The following is a 26287-nucleotide window of genomic DNA, read 5'->3' on the forward strand; positions in this document are numbered from 1 at the left end:
GACAATGCAAATGGTGTAACATATAGCGGATACATTGCAGCTGTACAGAGAACAGCACTAGACAACAGTAAATGTCTTATCCTGTTTGGTGGCAGATCAAATTTCCAAAGAAGCATATTAATAGAGTACAAAGAAAGACATGGTAACAATTCATGTGTTAATGACCCATATTGTGAACTTTAAAGCTTCATAACTTTTTGATCATCGTATATAATTGCTTGAAAGTTTCACTGCATGTAGCAACAGTATCTGGCTACATTTTGATACTAAGATAAAGTTAATCAGTAAAAGGAGTCAAGTGTTACATCATTTTGTTTGCTGGTATGTCAAATGTGTGGAAAAGGTACCTTTTCGCAAATCTGGTCACCATTTAATTTTGTGGTGAAACTAGCAGAATTTTTTATAATATTGAATGTTAGAACAAAACTTCTAGCAGTCCACATCAAAGCTGTATGTATCTTCAAAGCTTCAATCACTAGAGCTTGTGTGTACATAATTTTATTATTATGGCTATGAATTACTATAGTATTTGTATGGAACACCAATTTTCATTTATTGTAAATTATGGGTGTACAAATTATAGTGCAGTTAAAGAATTAGAAATAATAATAGCACCAATCATAAATTGAACTTAAAATAATGTTTATACAAGCTTTAGTATTTTGGAACATAGCAGCACTTCCCTGTGGCTACTTTGTCTGCCAGCTTCTTCAATTCCAACTTGTAATATATCAACTCCTGTTTAGAAATATCACCTTCTGCTGCATCTCCCTTTCCTCCTGGTGGGCCATGTCTTCCTGGTTGTCCCTTCTTTCCAGGAACTCCAGGATAACCAGGTATTCCAGGGGCACCATCAGGACCATAAGAAGGTGGACAAGCATCTCCTCTAGGGCCACGGGATCCAGGCCTACCGGGAACACCCTGAACTCCCTTTCTGCCACGTATTCCTTTTGGTCCTTTGGGCCCTTGAGTAGGACAATCCAGGTAGAAATCTTCTCCATCTGGTCCCTGTTCACCAGGTGGTCCAATTTTACCCTTAGGTCCTTTGGCACCTGGTGATCCATCTGCTCCATCGTCACCTTTTGGTCCAGCATAACCTTGTATACCAGTGTCTCCTCTGGGTCCTTGTGGTCCAGGGTATCCCAATGGTCCCTTTGTAAATGGACAGTATTGAAAGTAGTAGTTGCATGTGTCACCATCTTCATAGTAAACGTAGTACTTGCATGGAAGTGCGTAATCATCTAAATCGTCAGTGATTCCAGCATCATCGCTCATTGTGTCATTAGTGTCCTCATCCATTTCTGATGCAATTTGTCTGACTGCTCTTTTAATGTGTGACTTGATTGTGAGACCAAAGCAACATTGGTAAAAGTCAGATTTAAAATTGGCAATGTATCTTAGGAGTTCATTTACTCGTGTAGCATTCTTTAGAGTTTTAATACTTCCTGGTCTACCTGGATATCCAGGAGGTCCTTGCTCTCCCTTTTGTCCATCATTACCAGGTTCACCAGTCTGACCTTTCATACCAGGTCTACCAATAAGACACTTAGCATCTTGTCCAGGAGGACCCTTTGGTCCTCTGTTACCAGGTCTACCCCGATCACCTTTTTCTCCATTGTCACCTCTATCACCTTTGATTGCAGGATGGTTTGGACACTCTTCACACTGATAACGTTCTCCAGGATATCCCTTTGGTCCATCAGGTCCCTGTGCTCCTTTATCACCTGGATACCCAACATGGCCATGCTTTCCAGGTATTCCATAATATCCTTTTGGTCCTTGTCTTCCATAGTCACCCAGTTCTCCCTATAATATTGGAGTAAAACAATAATACATACATAATACATTGATGTTGGTGTTGTGTGGAACTTTGTCACAAACATAAATGCTATGCAATGTATAGTATTGTTGTACATACAATACCTTAGGTCCTTCTGGTCCAGGGTATCCACGCTCCCCAGTTACATACTATGTAAAGACAAGATAAATAATTTACGGAGTTTCTTAGCTTCCAACACATTGTAGTACAAACTTACTGTGCCATGTTTAGGACATGTGCTGTAAGATGCGTATGCGGCACGTCTCTTTTTTGTAGGAGCAGAATAATGTCCAGCTGAAAGGATGGATTTTTAAATAATACTTTAATCTGGCATCACATTTGTAGTGATCATACCTCCATTACAACATGATTGCAGCTATTGTATGAAAAAAAGAATAATAAATTTGGCTAGCTATTATTGCTTTAATTAGTAATTGACATACCTGAAGTCCAAGGTATGTGATAAGGTAATCAAACTGCTTCCTGACCTAAAATTATAGTAAAGCATGTATATTGTATGATACACTTTGAATGTATAACTCACTTTGTAGAGTTGCCTTGTCATACCCTTCTGTCCCTTAGGACCTGGTGGACCCTACAAGAGTATAGTATTTTGAACATATTTTTCCTGTTGTCATTTATTCTTACTGGATCTCCTGCTTTTCCATCTTTTCCACATGGTCCTATCTCTCCAGGTGCTCCCTTAAAAATTCAATTCAAATTATACATTAATGTTATAGTGATAGATGGACAGCAACTTACAGGGTAGCCAGATGGAGCAAACAGGCAGCATTGTCCCTATGATAGTAAGAATGAAGCAATTTAAATGAGATCACAGGAGCAGTTGCATGTATGTATGTGCATATGTGTATATGTGTACACAAACCTTTTGTCCCTTGTAACCACGGGGACCAGGGAGTCCTCTGGATCCTCTAACACCCTGTAATAATAGTAACGATAGTAATAAACATTTATAAATGAATGATGCATTTACTTGTCTCCCTTGATCTCCCATATCTCCTGGAGGTCCAGCAGGTCCAGGTGTCGTAGTACAATTTCCTGCAGGTCCTCTTGGACCAGGATGACCTGGGTCACCTGTGTCTCCTTTAGGTCCATAATGTCCATCTTTTCCTGGTTCACCATTGTCACCACGAGGGCCATCTGGACCAGGGTAGCCTTTAGGACCCTATATGGATTATTTGTAATATAATATTTAATAAACAGTTTTTATTTCATGTAACCATTCACCCACCTGTGGTCCTGGTTCTCCATCATGTCCTCTGAAAGTACTGTATATGCAGTCACCACATGATGGGTAGGGAGGATCATCCTGCAGAGAAATTTAACATGTATAGTGACAACATCAACTAGTTAGCTACATTATTATCTCATACAATACTGTATATATTTGACTTACAGTCGCTCCTGCTAATGCCAATGCTGCAGTCAGGCTTGTGAGTATAAATAACAAATTCATCCTTCTGATTATCTGAACAAGATGTGATGATTTTGTTAAGCTCATGTTCATTTATATATACCACCATCACTTAGTGTGTGTGACATTGCATACATTCCTTTACTCATAAGTGAGACCAGTTGTGGTCTATCATATAGGGATACTGTTTGTCATTAAAGCACTACATAGTTATACCCACAGAATCCAGAATAATAAATCTTTTCTTCATCAGTATCACTGCACTGTTCAACACTGACTGCCCTTAAATTTGTTTACAAGTGCAAATGAAACTTGCTAGCTATCTTATGCTTTTAATTGATATTTTGTAAAATTTATTCAGATCTGGTGGATGAATATCAATTAAAGGCATTTGATTTGAATTACACCAAACCTCTCTAATTTGCACTTTGGTAGGGTCATTAAAGTTTCTTACAACGAAACAATGTACAACAGTTACTATAGGTATTGGACATTTTATTCTGTATGTATCACATATATATACAATTTGATGATATATACAACATGTATTGATAGTCAGCTGTGCATGTAATGCAGCCATATACTGTTGATATAGAAAATTACATATATGCATGTATTCTGCACACAGTACCCTTATACATACTGTAGTAGCTAAGTGATTATGGCAGCTATGAAGTCACTTGTGCTCATTATAGGGAATCAATGTTTGTTAACAACCATTATAGACACTACCGTACATCATTTAAAAATGTAGTGCAGTCTGGTATGCACACCCATACACAACCATCTGAATTTTTGCAGGCACAATATACATGTTGTTCTTTGAATGGAAAGTTGACTCATGTTTGCACAGTATTCTGCTGATTGTGTAATTTGATTGCTTGCGTATCAGTATACATTTTACATACTGAACTGTTACAGTTTCTGATCTATTTACTCAGCCTCTGCAGGTCCAACTACACTTTTGTCACTGTACATATTTGTGGCTTCCTATACTGACAATTATTTTCTTTAGCATGCAAGCATGACAAATTGGTAGTTGCAACCAATGAAAACCTATCAACTATGCCTATTCAATTTTATGCTACAAAAGATTTTCAGACATTAATGCACACATTACAAAAACACTATTACATACAGTAGCTACATAACTAACACTAGGACTGATCAGCTGTACTAACATGGCTATGCACATACATATGACAACCATTATCCGTTCACACGGTTGAGGCAACATCTGTATATACCCATACAATATACACTATACAACTTTTGAAGCAGATTAAAGCTGCATACAACTCTGCATGCATGGTGATTACTACATTGTAACTAGCTATAGTCGTAAAATCAAGCTTGTACAAATATGTACATACAATGAATATAATTTGAACTATGCATGAAGTTGACATATTAAGGACATTTTGTTTGTTCACATTATAAGCCATCTATTTTTTATCCAACCATATACGGTGAAGTATACAATATGTAAGTACAGTTTCATATAAGTGTTCAAGTTCATGATGTGCAAAACATGGATATCATAAAGTGCCTACACCTGTGGATTGGACTGACAGAGCCTGAGATTGATACCACATTTGAAACTAGCTCCGGATAAACAATGTAAATATATAGTCATCACTTATACATTGCAAACATGTATGCTGGAGATTCTCTATTATTGACAACATCTACTTCAGAATATGTAACAGTTTATGCAGTATTTAAAATATGCTAACTGTGACAAGCCTACATGCCTACTTTAATTATTTAAGATACCTTAATCATAGGATAATTGCATTTAGTACATGAATCAGGATATACCATTTGGTAATAAATCTGTGTTACCAGAGCTATAATATCGTATGTGAGTTCATGTACGTAAACACGTATGCTGTAGCTACAGATTTTGTAGCACATGGAATAAATAATTCATGCAGGCGTACAATGATTTGAGTAGTGTGTTTGTTTGTTGTTAATATACTTCAATCAACAACAGTTTTGATCCCCTAGATAGAATGGATATATATAGATCTAGAAACTTGCATATCACATATTGTACTTGTCTGTACGTTACTTGTACACAATCATTGACTTAGGTTGTTTATTTTGTCCTACAGTAAGGATTATGATCACTCATAGAATACTTGGTTGATGGGACGTACGTATGTAAAGATGGCTACTTAGGTCGTACAAACATCAGCTGCAGGTCACAACTTCATTACACCCACATGGAAAGCATATGTGTGTGTGTTTCCATTTGATAAACACAGCCATACCAAGGAGAATCACCATTATTTTGTTGTAACTAGTACTTAAAGCGCATTCTAATGATATTCTGTTTTCAATTGTTTGTGCATCAAGGGTGCCACATGTACAACAGCTATATGCAGTGTAATTGTTGTATATATGGTGAACCGGCTGCCAAAATATTTTATTAAATTTTTTCAAGATTATTGCTTTAATAGCACTGTCATCTATTAAGTACTGTACCAAGGAAACCACAGAATTTAGCCAGCTGACTTCTCAGTTTTTGAGCTAGGGCGTAGAGCCTCCTGGAGTTGGACCCTATATACAAAGAAAGCTTGTATGTAGTGACAATGAACACCAACATAAATATGAACAAGCTATTTGTGCTACACAATTCAGAAATATCCTACACTACATACAGAAACCCTGATCTGTTATGAGAAACCATATCAGACAAAATAAAATTTGAAATATTTGTCTATTAAAGCATGTAAGTATCAAGTAGCCACAAACATGCACATATGTATATAATACTAAAAACTCTGCTAAATGCAGAAAAAAGTAATGTTCTACTACATATTAGTGACTTGTATCTGTGTGTTACTGATCATAAACTCTTGGCTCCCTCTCCTGATACTGTTACACTTACCTCCAGTTAGGTTGCTCAGTTTCCTTTATCATAAGAAAGAGTCACTGTACATGTAACGTTCTATAACAATTGTAAATAATATTAGAGCTTAGTTCCTGCACTGTTGGTAATGTTCAGCATAGACATTACAACCAGTATTACACATCAGGCTGCCTAAACCAGAAATAGGTGTTTTTAATTTGGAAAGTATTACTCAAAGTTGTGTAGCATAGAAGTCAAGAACACTGTAAATAGTATATATGCTAGTAATAGCATAGTTACAAACACACAGCCTACTGTATGTTTGACAGTGTATATAAAGTGAGTTGGGGAGTATCCATTTAAACCATTGTAAGAGTTAAGTATTTTCGTAATGAAGAATACATATATACATATTATACAAACTGCTTTAAAAATCTAGGAGAGACTATTGGATCAACAGATATAACCAACAAGGAAGCATTTACGTCTTTGGATATTGGAAATTTGGAAACATTATACAATTAGTTATGTCGTCCTCATCTATTGGGGGAGTATCTATGATTGAAGACATGTTGCTTCAGACTGTGTATAATGGAGGTAATTATCATTTATTGACAGTACAGATGATATTACTGATATAAGACATGTGTATTGCAACACTTTAGAAAAAATTATGATCTAGACAATGAATGTCTTATCATGGAGGTGGTAGTCTACTAGTAGATCTAAACTCCAGAGACATCTTTTATATAATAGTTTGCAAAGAAAGACATGCTAATTATTCATGTGTTTATGAGGCCCGCTCACTCTGCTGCTGTATAATGTTGATAGATATAAATGACAAAATACTTGGTAGCAACTGCTGTCCATTTCCTTTCATAATAAAACTCTTGAGTTCAGACTTGTAGTGATATATAAAAGGTACTTGCTTTTAATTGCTACATACAAACACTGAATACCTGCTCAACTTTTGCTGACACATGTTCAAAGGTGGCTCTAGAAATTTTAGTGACAGGTTTCCAAATTTTCTGTTGCATCAACACTTAAGTCTAGGGGCATGCTCACCTAGAAAATTATTTGTTTGGAGATTAAATCTGGTGACAATTTGCACCAAAATACACTTTCAAGTAAAGCTTACATTTTAAACATATCTTAGGAATTAGCTGATTGATTGATTGATTGATTGATTGATCGATTATTTGATCGATTGATTGATATAGGTTGTTTTTGCATGCTTTCTTCTGCTGGAATAGCATCAGGAACAGGCTAAACAGTTAAGCTTGAAGCATACAATAGACACATGGATGCCATCCTGGGTGTTTGCATATACCCCCCAGGAAAGTTTTAAGGAATTAAACTAGGATTTTTACTATGCAAACGTTAAATATGACTGTTCTATTAAGATAGTTGACTGCTCTATTAGAGTATTTCGACCTGAACCCTTGATACCTTTGTATACTTGACCAGTTTCTAGAAACCTCAGAACTCCCCCCCCCTCCCCCACAGATCTGCCCCTGATAATGTAATTATTTATACATAGCTATCAGTGAATATGTAGATGAGAACAACAGTCTTAATTTATTGTCAAAGGATTACAAAATATAGTGCAGTTAAAAGAATAGAATCATAAAAACACAAATAATAGCTTTAACTTTAAATAATGTTTATACAAGTTCTAGTATTTTGGAATATAGCAGCACTTCCCTGTGGCTACTTTGTCTGCCAGCTTCTTCAATTCCAACTTGTAATACATCAACTCCTGTTCAGAAATATCACCTTCTGCTGCATCTCCCTTTCTTCCTGGTGGGCCATGTATTCCTGGTTGTCCCTTCTTTCCAGGAACTCCAGGATAACCAGGTATTCCAGGGGCACCATCAGGACCATAAGAAGGTGGACAAGCATCTCCTCTAGGGCCACGGGATCCAGGCCTACCGGGAACACCCTGAACTCCCTTTCTGCCACGTATTCCTTTCGGTCCTTTGGGCCCTTGAGTAGGACAGTACAGGTAGAAATCTTCTCCATCTGGTCCCTGTTCACCAGGTGGTCCAATTTTACCCTTAGGTCCTTTGGCACCTGGTGATCCATCTGCTCCATCGTCACCTTTTGGTCCAGCATAACCTTGTATACCAGTGTTTCCTCTGGGTCCTTGTGGTCCAGGGTATCCCAATGGTCCCTTTGTAAATGGACAGTATTGAAAGTGGTAGTTGCATGTGTCACCATCTTCATAGTAAACGTAGTACTTGCATGGAAGTGCATAATCATCTAAATCGTCAGTGATTCCTGCATCATCGCTCATTGTGTCATTAGTGTCCTCACCCATTTCTGATGCAATTTGTCTGACTGCTCTTTTAATGTGTGACTTGATTGTTAGACCAAAGCAACATTGGTAAAAGTCAGATTTAAAATTGGCAATGTATCTTAGGAGTTCATTTACTCGTGTAGCATTCTTTAGAGTTTTAATACTTCCTGGTCTACCTGGGTATCCGGGAGGTCCTTGCTCTCCCTTCTGTCCATCATTACCAGGTTCACCAGTCCGGCCCTTCATACCAGGTCTACCAATAAGACACTTTGCATCTTGTCCAGGAAGACCCTTTGGTCCTCTGTTACCAGGTCTACCCCGATCGCCTTTTTCTCCATTGTCACCTCTGTCACCTTTGATTGCAGGGTGGTTTGGACACTCTTCACACTGATAACGTTCTCCAGGATATCCCTTTGGTCCATCAGGTCCCTGTGCTCCTTTGTCACCTGGATACCCAACATGGCCATGCTTTCCAGGTATCCCATAATATCCTTTTGGTCCTTGTCTTCCATAGTCACCCAGTTCTCCCTATAATATTGGGGTAAAAAAATAAAATACGTACATTGATGTTATTGTTGTGTGGAACTTTGTCACAAACATAAATGCTATGCAATGTATAGTATTGTTGTACATACAATACCTTAGGTCCTTCTGGTCCAGGGTATCCACGCTCCCCAGTTACATACTATATAAAGACAAGATAAATAATTTACGGTGTTTCCTAGCTTCCAACACATTGTAGTACAAACTTACTGTGCCATGTTTAGGACATGTGCTGTAAGATGCATATGCAGCACGTCTCTTTTTTGTAGGAGCAGAATAATGTCCAGCTGAAAGGATGGATTTTTAAATAATACTTTAATCTGGCATCACATTTGTAGTGATCATACCTCCATTACAGCATGATTGCAGCTATTGTGGGAAAAGGAATAATAAATTTGGCTAGCTATTATTGTTTAGTAATTGACATACCTGAAGTCCAAGGTATGTGATAAGATAATCAAACTGCTTCCTGACCTAAAATTATAGTAAAGCATGTATATTTTATGACGCACTTTGAATGTATAACTCACTTTGTAGAGTTGCCTTGTCATACCCTTCTGTCCCTGAGGACCTGGTGGACCCTACAAGAGTATAGTATTTTGAAACATATTTTTCCTATTATCATTTGTTCTTACTGGATCTCCTGCTTTACCATCTTTTCCACATGGTCCTATCTCTCCAGGTGCTCCCTTAAAAATTCAATTCAAATTATATAAATAAATGTTTTAGTAATAGATGGACAGCAACTTACAGGGTAGCCAGGTGGAGCAAACAAGCAGCATTGTCCCTATGATAGTAAGAATGAAGCAATTTAAATGAGATCACAGGAGCAGTTGCATGTATATATGTGTATATGTGTACACAAACCTTTTGTCCTTTGTAACCACGAGGACCAGGGAGTCCTCTGGATCCTCTGACACCCTGGAGTAATAATAACGATAGTAATTAACGTTTTAAATAAATGATGCACTTACTTGTCTCCCTTGATCTCCCATATCTCCTGGCGGTCCAGCCGCTCCAGGTTTAGTAGTACAATTTCCTGTAGGTCCTCTTGGACCAGCATGACCTGGGTCACCAATGTCTCCTTTAGGTCCATAATGTCCATCTTTTCCTGGTTCACCATTGTCACCACGAGGGCCATCTGGACCAGGGTAGCCTTTAGGACCCTATATGGATTATTTGTAATATAATATTTAATAAACAGTTTTTATTTCATGTAACCATTCACCCACCTGCGGTCCTGGTTCTCCATCATGTCCTCTGAAAGTACTGTATATGCAGTCACCACATGATGGGTAGGGAGGATCATCCTGCAGAGAAATTTAACATGTATAGTGACAACATCAACTAGCTAGCTACATTATTATCTCATACAATATTGTATATAGTTGACTTACAGTCGCTCCTGCTAATGCCAATGCTGCAGTCAGGCCTGCGAGTATAAATAACAGATTCATCCTTCTGATTATCTGAACAAGATGTGATTTTTCTGTTAAGCTCGTGTTCATTTATATATACCAGCATCACTCAATGTGTATGACATTGTTTACATTCCTTTACTCATAAGTGAGACCAGTTGTGGTCTATCATATAGGGATACTGTTTGTCATTAAAATACTACATAGTTATACCCACAGAATCCAGAATAGTAAATCTTTTCTTCATCAGTATCACTGCACTGTTCAACACTGACTGCCCTTAAATTTGTTTACAAGTGCAAATGAAACTTGCTAGCTATCTTATGCTTTTAATTGATATTTTGTAAAATTTATTCAGATCTGGTGGATGAATATCAATTAAAGGCATTTGATTTGAATTACACCAAACCTCTCTAATTTGCACTTTGGTAGGGTCATTAAAGTTTCTTACAACGAAACAATGTACAACAGTTACTATAGGTATTGGACATTTTATTCTGTATGTATCACATATATATACAATTTGATGATATATACAACATGTATTGATAGTCAGCTGTGCATGTAATGCAGCCATATACTGTTGATATAGAAAATTACATATATGCATGTATTCTGCACACAGTGCCCTTATACATACTGTAGTAGCTAAGTGATTATGGCAGCTATGAAGTCACTTGTGCTCATTATAGGGAATCAATGTTTGTTAACAACCATTATAGACACTACCGTACATCATTTAAAAATGTAGTGCAGTCTGGTATGCACACCCATACACAACCATCTGAATTTTTGCAGGCACAATATACATGTTGTTCTTTGAATGGAAAGTTGACTCATGTTTGCACAGTATTCTGCTGATTGTGTAATTTGATTGCTTGCGTATCAGTATACATTTTACATACTGAACTGTTACAGTTTCTGATCTATTTACTCAGCCTCTGCAGGTCCAACTACACTTTTGTCACTGTACATATTTGTGGCTTCCTATACTGACAATTATTTTCTTTAGCATGCAAGCATGACAAATTGGTAGTTGCAACCAATGAAAACCTATCAACTATGCCTATTCAATTTTATGCTACAAAAGATTTTCAGACATTAATGCACACATTACAAAAACACTATTACATACAGTAGCTACATAACTAACACTAGGACTGATCAGCTGTACTAACATGGCTATGCACATACATATGACAACCATTATCCGTTCACACGGTTGAGGCAACATCTGTATATACCCATACAATATACACTATACAACTTTTGAAGCAGATTAAAGCTGCATACAACTCTGCATGCATGGTGATTACTACATTGTAACTAGCTATAGTCGTAAAATCAAGCTTGTACAAATATGTACATACAATGAATATAATTTGAACTATGCATGAAGTTGACATATTAAGGACATTTTGTTTGTTCACATTATAAGCCATCTATTTTTTATCCAACCATATACGGTGAAGTATACAATATGTAAGTACAGTTTCATATAAGTGTTCAAGTTCATGATGTGCAAAACATGGATATCATAAAGTGCCTACACCTGTGGATTGGACTGACAGAGCCTGAGATTGATACCACATTTGAAACTAGCTCCGGATAAACAATGTAAATATATAGTCATCACTTATACATTGCAAACATGTATGCTGGAGATTCTCTATTATTGACAACATCTACTTCAGAATATGTAACAGTTTATGCAGTATTTAAAATATGCTAACTGTGACAAGCCTACATGCCTACTTTAATTATTTAAGATACCTTAATCATAGGATAATTGCATTTAGTACATGAATCAGGATATACCATTTGGTAATAAATCTGTGTTACCAGAGCTATAATATCGTATGTGAGTTCATGTACGTAAACACGTATGCTGTAGCTACAGATTTTGTAGCACATGGAATAAATAATTCATGCAGGCGTACAATGATTTGAGTAGTGTGTTTGTTTGTTGTTAATATACTTCAATCAACAACAGTTTTGATCCCCTAGATAGAATGGATATATATAGATCTAGAAACTTGCATATCACATATTGTACTTGTCTGTGCGTTACTTGTACACAATCATTGACTTAGGTTGTTTATTTTGTCCTACAGTAAGGATTATGATCACTCATAGAATACTTGGTTGATGGGACGTACGTATGTAAAGATGGCTACTTAGGTCGTACAAACATCAGCTGCAGGTCACAACTTCATTACACCCACATGGAAAGCATATGTGTGTGTGTTTCCATTTGATAAACACAGCCATACCAAGGAGAATCACCATTATTTTGTTGTAACTAGTACTTAAAGCGCATTCTAATGATATTCTGTTTTCAATTGTTTGTGCATCAAGGGTGCCACATGTACAACAGCTATATGCAGTGTAATTGTTGTATATATGGTGAACCGGCTGCCAAAATATTTTATTAAATTTTTTCAAGATTATTGCTTTAATAGCACTGTCATCTATTAAGTACTGTACCAAGGAAACCACAGAATTTAGCCAGCTGACTTCTCAGTTTTTGAGCTAGGGCGTAGAGCCTCCTGGAGTTGGACCCTATATACAAAGAAAGCTTGTATGTAGTGACAATGAACACCAACATAAATATGAACAAGCTATTTGTGCTACACAATTCAGAAATATCCTACACTACATACAGAAACCCTGATCTGTTATGAGAAACCATATCAGACAAAATAAAATTTGAAATATTTGTCTATTAAAGCATGTAAGTATCAAGTAGCCACAAACATGCACATATGTATATAATACTAAAAACTCTGCTAAATGCAGAAAAAAGTAATGTTCTACTACATATTAGTGACTTGTATCTGTGTGTTACTGATCATAAACTCTTGGCTCCCTCTCCTGATACTGTTACACTTACCTCCAGTTAGGTTGCTCAGTTTCCTTTATCATAAGAAAGAGTCACTGTACATGTAACGTTCTATAACAATTGTAAATAATATTAGAGCCTAGTTCCTGCACTGTTGGTAATGTTCAGCATAGACATTACAACCAGTATTACACATCAGGCTGCCTAAACCAGAAATAGGTGTTTTTAATTTGGAAAGTATTACTCAAAGTTGTGTAGCATAGAAGTCAAGAACACTGTAAATAGTATATATGCTAGTAATAGCATAGTTACAAACACACAGCCTACTGTATGTTTGACAGTGTATATAAAGTGAGTTGGGGAGTATCCATTTAAACCATTGTAAGAGTTAAGTATTTTCGTAATGAAGAATACATATATACATATTATACAAACTGCTTTAAAAATCTAGGAGAGACTATTGGATCAACAGATATAACCAACAAGGAAGCATTTACGTCTTTGGATATTGGAAATTTGGAAACATTATACAATTAGTTATGTCGTCCTCATCTATTGGGGGAGTATCTATGATTGAAGACATGTTGCTTCAGACTGTGTATAATGGAGATAATTATCATTTATTGACAGTACAGATGATATTACTGATATAAGACATGTGTATTGCAACACTTTAGAAAAAATTATGATCTAGACAATGAATGTCTTATCATGGAGGTGGTAGTCTACTAGTAGATCTAAACTCCAGAGACATCTTTTATATAATAGTTTGCAAAGAAAGACATGCTAATTATTCATGTGTTTATGAGGCCCGCTCACTCTGCTGCTGTATAATGTTGATAGATATAAATGACAAAATACTTGGTAGCAACTGCTGTCCATTTCCTTTCATAATAAAACTCTTGAGTTCAGACTTGTAGTGATATATAAAAGGTACTTGCTTTTAATTGCTACATACAAACACTGAATACCTGCTCAACTTTTGCTGACACATGTTCAAAGGTGGCTCTAGAAATTTTAGTGACAGGTTTCCAAATTTTCTGTTGCATCAACACTTAAGTCTAGGGGCATGCTCACCTAGAAAATTATTTGTTTGGAGATTAAATCTGGTGACAATTTGCACCAAAATATACTTTCAAGTAAAGCTTACATTTTAAACATATCTTAGGAATTAGCTGATTGATTGATTGATTGATTGATTGATCGATTATTTGATCGATTGATTGATATAGGTTGTTTTTGCATGCTTTCTTCTGCTGGAATAGCATCAGGAACAGGCTAAACAGTTAAGCTTGAAGCATACAATAGACACATGGATGCCATCCTGGGTGTTTGCATATACCCCCAGGAAAGTTTTAAGGAATTAAACTAGGATTTTTACTATGCAAACGTTAAATATGACTGTTCTATTAAGATAGTTGACTGCTCTATTAGAGTATTTCGACCTGAACCCTTGATACCTTTGTATACTTGACCAGTTTCTAGAAACCTCAGAACTCCCCCCCCCTCCCCCAACAGATCTGCCCCTGATAATGTAATTATTTATACATAGCTATCAGTGAATATGTAGATGAGAACAACAGTTTAATTTATTGTCAAAGGATTACAAAATATAGTGCAGTCAAAAGAATAGAATCATAAAAACACAAATAATAGCTTTAACTTTAAATAATGTTTATACAAGTTCTAGTATTTTGGAACATGGCAGCACTTTCCTGTGGCTACTTTGTCTGCCAGCTTCTTCAATTCCAACTTGTAATATATCAACTCCTGTTCAGAAATATCACCTTCTGCTGCATCTCCCTTTCTTCCTGGTGGGCCATGTATTCCTGGTTGTCCCTTCTTTCCAGGAACTCCAGGATAACCAGGTATTCCAGGGGCACCATCAGGACCATAAGAAGGTGGACAAGCATCTCCTCTAGGGCCACGGGATCCAGGCCTACCGGGAACACCCTGAACTCCCTTTCTGCCATGTATTCCTTTCGGTCCTTTGGGCCCTTGAGTAGGACAGTACAGGTAGAAATCTTCTCCATCTGGTCCCTGTTCACCAGGTGGTCCAATTTTACCCTTAGGTCCTTTGGCACCTGGTGATCCATCTGCTCCATCGTCACCTTTTGGTCCAGCATAACCTTGTATACCAGTGTCTCCTCTGGGTCCTTGTGGTCCAGAGTATCCCAATGGTCCCTTTGTAAATGGACAGTATTGAAAGTAGTAGTTGCATGTGTCACCATCTTCATAGTAAACGTAGTACTTGCATGGAAGTGCATAATCATCTAAATCGTCAGTGATTCCAGCATCATCGCTCATTGTATCATTAGTGTCCTCACCCATTTCTGATGCAATTTGTCTGACTGCTCGTTTAACGTGGGACTTGATTGTTAGACCAAAGCAACATTGATAGAAATCAGATTTGAAATTGGCAATGTATCTTAGGAGTTCATTTACTCGTGTAGCATTCTTTAGAGTTTTAATACTTCCTGGTCTACCTGGATATCCGGGAGGGCCTTGCTCTCCCTTCTGTCCATCATTACCAGGTTCACCAGTCCGACCTTTCATACCAGGTCTACCAATAAGACACTTAGCATCTTGTCCAGGAGGACCCTTTGGTCCTCTGTTACCAGGTCTACCCCGATCACCTTTTTCTCCATTGTCACCTCTATCACCTTTGATTGCAGGATGGTTTGGACACTCTTCACACTGATAACGTTCTCCAGGATATCCCTTTGGTCCATCAGGTCCCTGTGCTCCTTTATCACCTGGATACCCAACATGGCCATGCTTTCCAGGTATTCCATAATATCCTTTTGGTCCTTGTCTTCCATAGTCACCCAGTTCTCCCTATAATATTGGAGTAAAACAATAATACATACATAATACACTGATGTTGGTGTTGTGTGGAACTTTGTCACAAACATAAATGCTATGCAATGTATAGTATTGTTGTACATACAATACCTTAGGTCCTTCTGGTCCAGGGTATCCACGCTCCCCAGTTACATACTATGTAAAGACAAGATAAATAATTTACGGAGTTTCTTAGCTTCCAACACATTGTAGTACAAACTTACTGTGCCATGTTTAGGACATGTGCTGTAAGATGCGTATGCGGCACGTCTCTTTTTTGTAGGAGCAGAATAATGTCCAGCTGAAAGGATGGATTTTTAAATAATACTTTAATCTGGCATCACATTTGTAGTGATCATACCTCCATTACAACATGATTGCAGCTATTGTATGAAAAAAAGAATAATAAATTTGGCTAGCTATTATTGCTTTAATTAGTAATTGACATACCTGAAGTCCAAGGTATGTGATAAGGTAATCAAACTGCTTCCTGACCTAAAATTATAGTAAAGCATGTATATTGTATGATACACTTTGAATGTATAACTCACTTTGTAGAGCTGCCTTGTCATACCCTTCTGTCCCTTAGGACCTGGTGGACCCTACAAGAGTATAGTATTTTGAACATATTTTTCCTGTTGTCATTTATTCTTACTGGATCTCCTGCTTTTCCATCTTTTCCACATGGTCCTATCTCTCCAGGTGCTCCCTTAAAAATTCAATTCAAATTATACATTAATGTTATAGTGATAGATGGACAGCAACTTACAGGGTAGCCAGATGGAGCAAACAAGCAGCATTGTCCCTATGATAGTAAGAATGAAGCAATTTAAATGAGATCACAGGAGCAGTTGCATGTATGTATGTGCATATGTGTATATGTGTACACAAACCTTTTGTCCCTTGTAACCACGGGGACCAGGGAGTCCTCTGGATCCTCTAACACCCTGTAATAATAGTAACGATAGTAATAAACATTTATAAATGAATGACGCATTTACTTGTCTCCCTTGATCTCCCATATCTCCTGGAGGTCCAGCAGGTCCAGGTGTCGTAGTACAATTTCCTGCAGGTCCTCTTGGACCAGCATGACCTGGGTCACCAATGTCTCCTTTAGGTCCATAATGTCCATCTTTTCCTGGTTCACCATTGTCACCACGAGGGCCATCTGGACCAGGGTAGCCTTTAGGACCCTATATGGATTATTTGTAATATAATATTTAATAAACAGTTTTTATTTCATGTAACCATTCACCCACCTGTGGTCCTGGTTCTCCATCATGTCCTCTGAAAGTACTGTATATGCAGTCACCACATGATGGGTAGGGAGGATCATCCTGCAGAGAAATTTAACATGTATAGTGACAACATCAACTAGCTTGCTACATTATTATCTCATACAATACTGTATATAGTTGACTTACAGTCGCTCCTGCTAATGCCAAAGCTGCAGTCAGGCTTGTGAGTATAAATAACAAATTCATCCTTCTGATTATCTGAACAAGTTGTGATGGTTCTGTTAAGCTCGTGTTCATTTATATACACCAGCATCACTCAATGTGTATGACATTGTTTACATTCCAGTACTCATAAGTGAGTCCAGTTGTGGTCTATCATATAGGGATACTGTTTGTCATTAAAATACTACATAGTTATACCCACAGAATCCAGAATAATAAATCTTTTCTTCATCAGTATCACTGCACTGTTCAACACTGACTGCCCTTAAATTTGTTTACAAGTGCAAATGAAACTTGCTAGCTATCTTATGCTTTTAATTGATATTTTGTAAAATTTATTCAGATCTGGTGGATGAATATCAATTAAAGGCATTTGATTTGAATTACACCAAACCTCTCTAATTTGCACTTTGGTAGGGTCATTAAAGTTTCTTACAACGAAACAATGTACAACAGTTACTATAGGTATTGGACATTTTATTCTGTATGTATCACATATATATACAATTTGATGATATATACAACATGTATTGATAGTCAGCTGTGCATGTAATGCAGCCATATACTGTTGATATAGAAAATTACATATATGCATGTATTCTGCACACAGTGCCCTTATACATACTGTAGTAGCTAAGTGATTATGGCAGCTATGAAGTCACTTGTGCTCATTATAGGGAATCAATGTTTGTTAACAACCATTATAGACACTACCGTACATCATTTAAAAATGTAGTGCAGTCTGGTATGCACACCCATACACAACCATCTGAATTTTTGCAGGCACAATATACATGTTGTTCTTTGAATGGAAAGTTGACTCATGTTTGCACAGTATTCTGCTGATTGTGTAATTTGATTGCTTGCATATCAGTATACATTTTACATACTGAATTGTTACAGTTTCTGATCTATTTACTCAGCCTCTGCAGGTCCAACTACACTTTTGTCACTGTACATATTTGTGGCTTCCTATACTGACAATTATTTTCTTTAGCATGCAAGCATGACAAATTGGTAGTTGCAACCAATGAAAACCTATCAACTATGCCTATTCAATTTTATGCTACAAAAGATTTTCAGACATTAATGCACACATTACAAAAACACTATTACATACAGTAGCTACATAACTAACACTAGGACTGATCAGCTGTACTAACATGGCTATGCACATACATATGACAACCATTATCCGTTCACACGGTTGAGGCAACATCTGTATATACCCATACAATATACACTATACAACTTTTGAAGCAGATTAAAGCTGCATACAACTCTGCATGCATGGTGATTACTACATTGTAACTAGCTATAGTCGTAAAATCAAGCTTGTACAAATATGTACATACAATGAATATAATTTGAACTATGCATGAAGTTGACATATTAAGGACATTTTGTTTGTTCACATTATAAGCCATCTATTTTTTATCCAACCATACATGTCTCAATACGGTGAAGTATACAATATGTAAGTACAGTTTCATATAAGTGTTCAAGTTCATGATGTGCAAAACATGGATATCATAAAGTGCCTACACCTGTGGATTGGACTGACAGAGCCTGAGATTGATACCACATTTGACACTAGCTCCGGATAAACAATGTAAATATATAGACATCACTTATACATTGCAAATATGTATGCTGGAGGTTCTCTATTATTGACAACATCTACTTCGGAATATGTAACAGTTTATGCAGTATTTAAAATATGCTAACTGTGACAAGCCTACATGCCTACTTTAATTATTTAAGATACCTTAATCATAGGATAATTGCATTTAGTACATGAATCAGGATATACCATTTGGTAATAAATCTGTGTTACCAGACCTATAATATCGTATGTGAGTTCATGTACGTAAACACGTATGCTGTAGCTACAGATTTTGTAGCACATGGAATAAATAATTCATGCAGGTGTACAATGATTTGAGTAGTGTGTTTGTTTGTTGTTAATATACTTCAATCAACAACAGTTTTGATCCCCTAGATAGAATGGATATATATAGATCTAGAAACTTGCATATCACATATTGTACTTGTCTGTGCGTTACTTGTACACAATCATTGACTTAGGTTGTTTATTTTGTCCTACAGTAAGGATTATGATCACTCATAGAATACTTGGTTGATGGGACGTACGTATGTAAAGATGGCTACTTAGGTCGTACAAACATCAGCTGCAGGTCACAACTTCATTACACCCACATGGAAAGCATATGTGTGTGTGTTTCCATTTGATAAACACAGCCATACCAAGGAGAATCACCATTATTTTGTTGTAACTAGCACTTAAAGCGCATTCTAATGATATTCTGTTTTCAATTGTTTGTGCATCAAGGGTGCCACATGTACAACAGCTATATGCAGTGTAATTGTTGTATATATGGTGAACCGGCTGCCAAAATATTTTATTAAATTTTTTCAAGATTATTGCTTTAATAGCACTGTCATCTATTAAGTACTGTACCAAGGAAACCACAGAATTTAGCCAGCTGACTTCTCAGTTTTTGAGCTAGGGCGTAGAGCCTCCTGGAGTTGGACCCTATATACAAAGAAAGCTTGTATGTAGTGACAATGAACACCAACATAAATATGAACAAGCTATTTGTGCTACACAATTCAGAAATATCCTACACTACATACAGAAACCCTGATCTGTTATGAGAAACCATATCAGACAAAATAAAATTTGAAATATTAGTCTATTAAAGCATGTAAGTAACAAGTAGCCACAAACATGCACAAATGTATATAATACTAAAAACTCTGCTAAATGCAGAAAAAAGTAATGTTCTACTACATATTAGTGACTTGTATCTGTGTGTTACTGATCATAAACTCTTGGCTCCCTCTCCTGATACTGTTACACTTACCTCCAGTTAGGTTGCTCAGTTTCCTTTATCATAAGAAAGAGTCACTGTACATGTAACGTTCTATAACAATTGTAAATAATATTAGAGCTTAGTTCCTGCACTGTTGGTAATGTTCAGCATAGACATTACAACCAGTATTACACATCAGGCTGCCTAAACCAGAAATAGGTGTTTTTAATTTGGAAAGTATTACTCAAAGTTGTGTAGCATAGAAGTCAAGAACACTGTAAATAGTATATATGCTAGTAATAGCATAGTTACAAACACACAGCCTACTGTATGTTTGACAGTGTATATAAAGTGAGTTGGGGAGTATCCATTTAAACCATTGTAAGAGTTAAGTATTTTCGTAATGAAGAATACATATATACATATTATACAAACTGCTTTAAAAATCTAGGAGAGACTATTGGATCAACAGATATAACCAACAAGGAAGCATTTACGTCTTTGGATATTGGAAATTTGGAAACATTATACAATTAGTTATGTCGTCCTCATCTATTGGGGGAGTATCTATGATTGAAGACATGTTGCTTCAGACTGTGTATAATGGAGGTAATTATCATTTATTGACAGTACAGATGATATTACTGATATAAGACATGTGTATTGCAACACTTTAGAAAAAATTATATTCTAGACAATGAATGTCTTATCATGGAGGTGGTAGTCTACTAGTAGATCTAAACTCCAGAGACATCTTTTATATAATAGTTTGCAAAGAAAGACATGCTAATTATTCATGTGTTTATGAGACCCGCTCACTCTGCTGCAGTATAATGTTGATGGATATAAATGACAAAATACTTAATAGCAGCTACTGTCCATTTCCTTTCATGATAAAACTCTCGAGTAGTGATATATAAAAGGTACTTGCTTTTAATTGCTACATACAAACACTGAATACCTGCTCAACTTTTGCTGACACATGTTCAAAGGTGGCTCTAGAAATTTTAGTGACAGGTTTCCCAATTTTCTGTTGCATCTACACTTAAGTCTAGGTGAGTCTAGGGGCATGCTCACCTAGAAAATTATATGTTTGGAGATTAAATCTGGTGACAATTTGCACCAAAATATACTTTAAACATATGTTAGGAATTAGTTGATTGATTGATTAATTGATTGATTGATTATTTGATCGATTGATTGATATAGGTTGTTTTTGCATGCTTTCTTCTGCTGGAATAGCATCAGGAACAGGCTAAACAGTTAAGCTTGAAGCATACAATAGACACATGGATGCCATCCTGGGTGTTTGCATAATAATACTCCCAGGAAAGTTTTAAGGAATTAAACTAGGATTTTTACTATGCAAACATTAAATAGTTCTATTAAGATAGTTGACTGCTCTATTAGAGTATTTCGACCTGAACCCTTGATACCGGCCTTTGTATACTTGACCAGTTTCTAGAAACCTCAGAACTCTCTCTCTCTCTCCCCCCCCCCCCCCCCACAGATCTGCCCCTGATAATGTAACTATTTATACATAGCCATCAGTGAATATGTAGATGAGAACAACAGTCTTAATTTATTGTCAAAGGATTACAAAATATAGTGCAGTCAAAAGAATAGAATCATAAAAACACAAATAATAGCTTTAACTTTAAATAATGTTTATACAAGTTCTAGTATTTTGGAACATGGCAGCACTTTCCTGTGGCTACTTTGTCTGCCAGCTTCTTCAATTCCAACTTGTAATATATCAACTCCTGTTCAGAAATATCACCTTCTGCTGCATCTCCCTTTCTTCCTGGTGGGCCATGTATTCCTGGCTGTCCCTTCTTTCCAGGAACTCCAGGATAACCAGGTATTCCAGGGGCACCATCAGGACCATAAGAAGGTGGACAAGCATCTCCTCTAGGGCCACGGGATCCAGGCCTACCAGGAACACCCTGAACTCCCTTTCTGCCATGTATTCCTTTCGGTCCTTTGGGCCCTTGAGTAGGACAGTACAGGTAGAAATCTTCTCCATCTGGTCCCTGTTCACCAGGTGGTCCAATTTTACCCTTAGGTCCTTTGGCACCTGGTGATCCATCTGCTCCATCGTCACCTTTTGGTCCAGCATAACCTTGTATACCAGTGTCTCCTCTGGGTCCTTGTGGTCCAGAGTATCCCAATGGTCCCTTTGTAAATGGACAGTATTGAAAGTGGTAGTTGCATGTGTCACCATCTTCATAGTAAACGTAGTACTTGCATGGAAGTGCATAATCATCTAAATCGTCAGTGATTCCAGCATCATCGCTCATTGTATCATTAGTGTCCTCACCCATTTCTGATGCAATTTGTCTGACTGCTCGTTTAACGTGGGACTTGATTGTTAGACCAAAGCAACATTGATAGAAATCAGATTTGAAATTGGCAATGTATCTTAGGAGTTCATTTACTCGTGTAGCATTCTTTAGAGTTTTAATACTTCCTGGTCTACCTGGATATCCGGGAGGGCCTTGCTCTCCCTTCTGTCCATCATTACCAGGTTCACCAGTCCGACCTTTCATACCAGGTCTACCAATAAGACACTTAGCATCTTGTCCAGGAGGACCCTTTGGTCCTCTGTTACCAGGTCTACCCCGATCCCCTTTTTCTCCATTGTCACCTCTGTCACCTTTGATTGCAGGATGGTTTGGACACTCTTCACACTGATAACGTTCTCCAGGATATCCCTTTGGTCCATCAGGTCCCTGTGCTCCTTTGTCACCTGGATATCCAACATGGCCATGCTTTCCAGGTATTCCATAATATCCTTTTGGTCCTTGTCTTCCATAGTCACCCAGTTCTCCCTATAATATTGGAGTAAAACAATAATACATACATAATACACTGATGTTGGTGTTGTGTGGAACTTTGTCACAAACATAAATGCTATGCAATGTATAGTATTGTTGTACATACAATACCTTAGGTCCTTCTGGTCCAGGGTATCCACGCTCACCAGTTACATACTGAAGACAAGATAAATAATTTACGGTGTTTCTTAGCTTCCAACACATTGTAGTACAAACTTACTGTGCCATGTTTAGGACATGTGCTGTAAGATGCATATGCAGCACGTCTCTTTTTTGTAGGAGCAGAATAATGTCCAGCTGAAAGGATGGATTTTTAAATAATACTTTAATCTGACATCACATTTGTAGTGATCATACCTCCATTACAGCATGATTGCAGCTATTGTGTGAAAAGGAATAATAAATTTGGCTAGCTATTATTGTTTAGTAATTGACATACCTGAAGTCCAAGGTATGTGATAAGATAATCAAACTGCTTCCTGACCTAAAATTATAGTAAAGCATGTATATTTTATGACGCACTTTGAATGTATAACTCACTTTGTAGAGTTGCCTTGTCATACCCTTCTGTCCCTGAGGACCTGGTGGACCCTACAAGAGTATAGTATTTTGAAACATATTTTTCCTATTATCATTTGTTCTTACTGGATCTCCTGCTTTACCATCTTTTCCACATGGTCCTATCTCTCCAGGTGCTCCCTTAAAAATTCAATTCAAATTATATAAATTAATGTTTTAGTAATAGATGGACAGCAACTTACAGGGTAGCCAGGTGGAGCAAACAAGCAGCATTGTCCCTATGATAGTAAGAATGAAGCAATTTAAATGAGATCACAGGAGCAGTTGCATGTATATATGTGTATATGTGTACACAAACCTTTTGTCCTTTGTAACCACGAGGACCAGGGAGTCCTCTGGATCCTCTGACACCCTGGAGTAATAATAACGATAGTAATTAACGTTTTAAATAAATGATGCACTTACTTGTCTCCCTTGATCTCCCATATCTCCTGGCGGTCCAGCCGCTCCAGGTTTAGTAGTACAATTTCCTGTAGGTCCTCTTGGACCAGCATGACCTGGGTCACCAATGTCTCCTTTAGGTCCATAATGTCCATCTTTTCCTGGTTCACCATTGTCACCACGAGGGCCATCTGGACCAGGGTAGCCTTTAGGACCCTATATGGATTATTTGTAATATAATATTTAATAAACAGTTTTTATTTCATGTAACCATTCACCCACCTGTGGTCCTGGTTCTCCATCATGTCCTCTGAAAGTACTGTATATGCAGTCACCACATGATGGGTAGGGAGGATCATCCTGCAGAGAAATTTAACATGCATATATGGTGACAACATCAACTAGCTAGTTACATTATTATCTCACACAATACTGTATATAGTTGACTTACAGTCGCTCCTGCTAATGCCAAAGCTGCAGTCAGGCCTGCGAGTATAAATAACAAATTCATCCTTCTGATTATCTGAACAAGATGTGATGATTTTGTTAAGCTCATGTTCATTTATATATACCACCATCACTTAGTGTGTGTGACATTGCATACATTCCTTTACTCATAAGTGAGACCAGTTGTGGTCTATCATATAGGGATACTGTTTGTCATTAAAGCACTACATAGTTATACCCACAGAATCCAGAATAATAAATCTTTCTTCATCAGTTTCACTGTACTGTTCAACATTGACTGCCCTTAAGTTCTTTTACAAGTACAAATGAAACTTACTAACTATCTAATGCTTTTGATTGCATGTAATAGCATTGACAGTTTGTGAAATTTATTTCAAACCATGTGGATGAATATCAGAATCAGCCAAAACCAGTTTTGAGTCCAGTTTTGAGATAACCAACCTCTCTTGGTAGGGTCATTAAAGTTGTTTCTTGCAGCAAAACAATTTACAACAACAGTCGCTATAGGCATTGGACAGTTTACTACTCATATGTTACAAGTCATAATGTGATGATATAATATTCAGCTGTGCATGTGTTGCAGTCATATACTGTTGATATAGAATGCATACAGTACCCTTAAACATGCTGTAGTAGCTAAGTGATTATGGCAGCTATGAAGTCACTTGTGCTCATTATAGGGAATTAATGATTGTTGACAATGAAAATGATAAGGATGTTTGGTGAATATACAAAAGCCATTGTAGACACTACCATATACCATTTTAAAATGTGGTATGCACAGCCATACCCAACCACCTGAATTTTTGCATGCACATGTACAATCAGTCTTACATGCTGTTCTTTGACTGGAAAGTTGACTCATGCTGCTGATTGTGTAATTCTATGTTTACACATCAATACACTTTTTACACAGCTGTTACAGTTTCTGGTCTATTTACTCAGCCTCTGCAGGTCCAACTACACTTTTGTCACTACACATATTTGTGGCTCCCTATACTGACAGTTATTTTCTTTAGTATGCAAACATGACAGATCGGTAGTTTAAAAGTTCAAGTAACAAACAAAAATCTACGTATCAACTATGCCTATTTAAACTTATGCTACAAAAAATTTTCAAACATTATTAATGGACACATTACACATTTATACACAAACACAATAGCTACATAACTAACATTAGGACTGTTCAGCTGTACTAGAGCATAAATGACAAACTTTAGCTGTTCACATGGTTGAGGCAACATTCTGTGTAGTCATACAGTATAATAATTTTGAAGCAGATATAAGCTGCATGCAGCTCTGCATACATGGTGATTATACTAAATTGTACTTTACTACATTGTAACTAGCTATAGTCATAAAGTCAAGCTTGTACAAATATGTACATACAATGAATATAATTGGAACTATGAAGTTGACAAATTAAGGACATTTTGTTTGTTCACATTATAAGCCATCTATTTTTCATCCAACCATACATGTCTCAATACGGTGAAGTATACAATATGTAAGTACAGTTTCATATAAGTGTTTATGTTCATGATGTGCAAAACATGGATATCATAAAGTGCCTACACCTGTGGATCGGACTGACAGAGCCTGAGATTGATACCACATTTGAAACTAGCTCCGGATAAACAATGTAAATATATAGTCATCACTTAT

At 36.9% G+C, this 26287-nt stretch overlaps 1 protein-coding gene across 1 annotated transcript; it reads right to left on the reverse strand.

Annotated features, from left to right (window-relative positions):
- Window positions 1-528: 528 nt before the first annotated feature.
- On the reverse strand, window positions 529-24728 carry LOC136254992 (collagen alpha-1(IV) chain-like). The gene is made up of 48 exons (XM_066047713.1): window positions 24603-24728; window positions 24434-24511; window positions 24176-24367; window positions 24069-24122; window positions 23953-23988; window positions 23837-23890; window positions 23732-23782; window positions 23631-23675; window positions 23549-23570; window positions 23412-23488; window positions 23303-23347; window positions 22038-23185; window positions 17482-17581; window positions 17317-17394; window positions 17059-17250; window positions 16951-17004; window positions 16827-16862; window positions 16713-16766; window positions 16609-16659; window positions 16508-16552; window positions 16419-16440; window positions 16282-16358; window positions 16169-16213; window positions 14915-16051; window positions 10351-10461; window positions 10186-10263; window positions 9928-10119; window positions 9821-9874; window positions 9705-9740; window positions 9589-9642; window positions 9484-9534; window positions 9383-9427; window positions 9301-9322; window positions 9164-9240; window positions 9051-9095; window positions 7790-8938; window positions 3237-3347; window positions 3072-3149; window positions 2814-3005; window positions 2706-2759; window positions 2582-2617; window positions 2468-2521; window positions 2364-2414; window positions 2263-2307; window positions 2174-2195; window positions 2037-2113; window positions 1924-1968; window positions 529-1806 (listed from the first exon to the last, which is right to left on the reverse strand). The coding sequence occupies exons 1-48, from the start codon at window positions 24711-24713 to the stop codon at window positions 655-657; spliced, it is 7635 nt and encodes a 2544-aa protein (XP_065903785.1). The 5' UTR covers window positions 24714-24728; the 3' UTR covers window positions 529-654.
- Window positions 24729-26287: the final 1559 nt, after the last annotated feature.

Source organism: Dysidea avara, chromosome 5 (assembly GCF_963678975.1).
Source record: "Dysidea avara chromosome 5, odDysAvar1.4, whole genome shotgun sequence".
Taxonomy (NCBI): Eukaryota; Metazoa; Porifera; class Demospongiae; order Dictyoceratida; family Dysideidae; genus Dysidea; species Dysidea avara.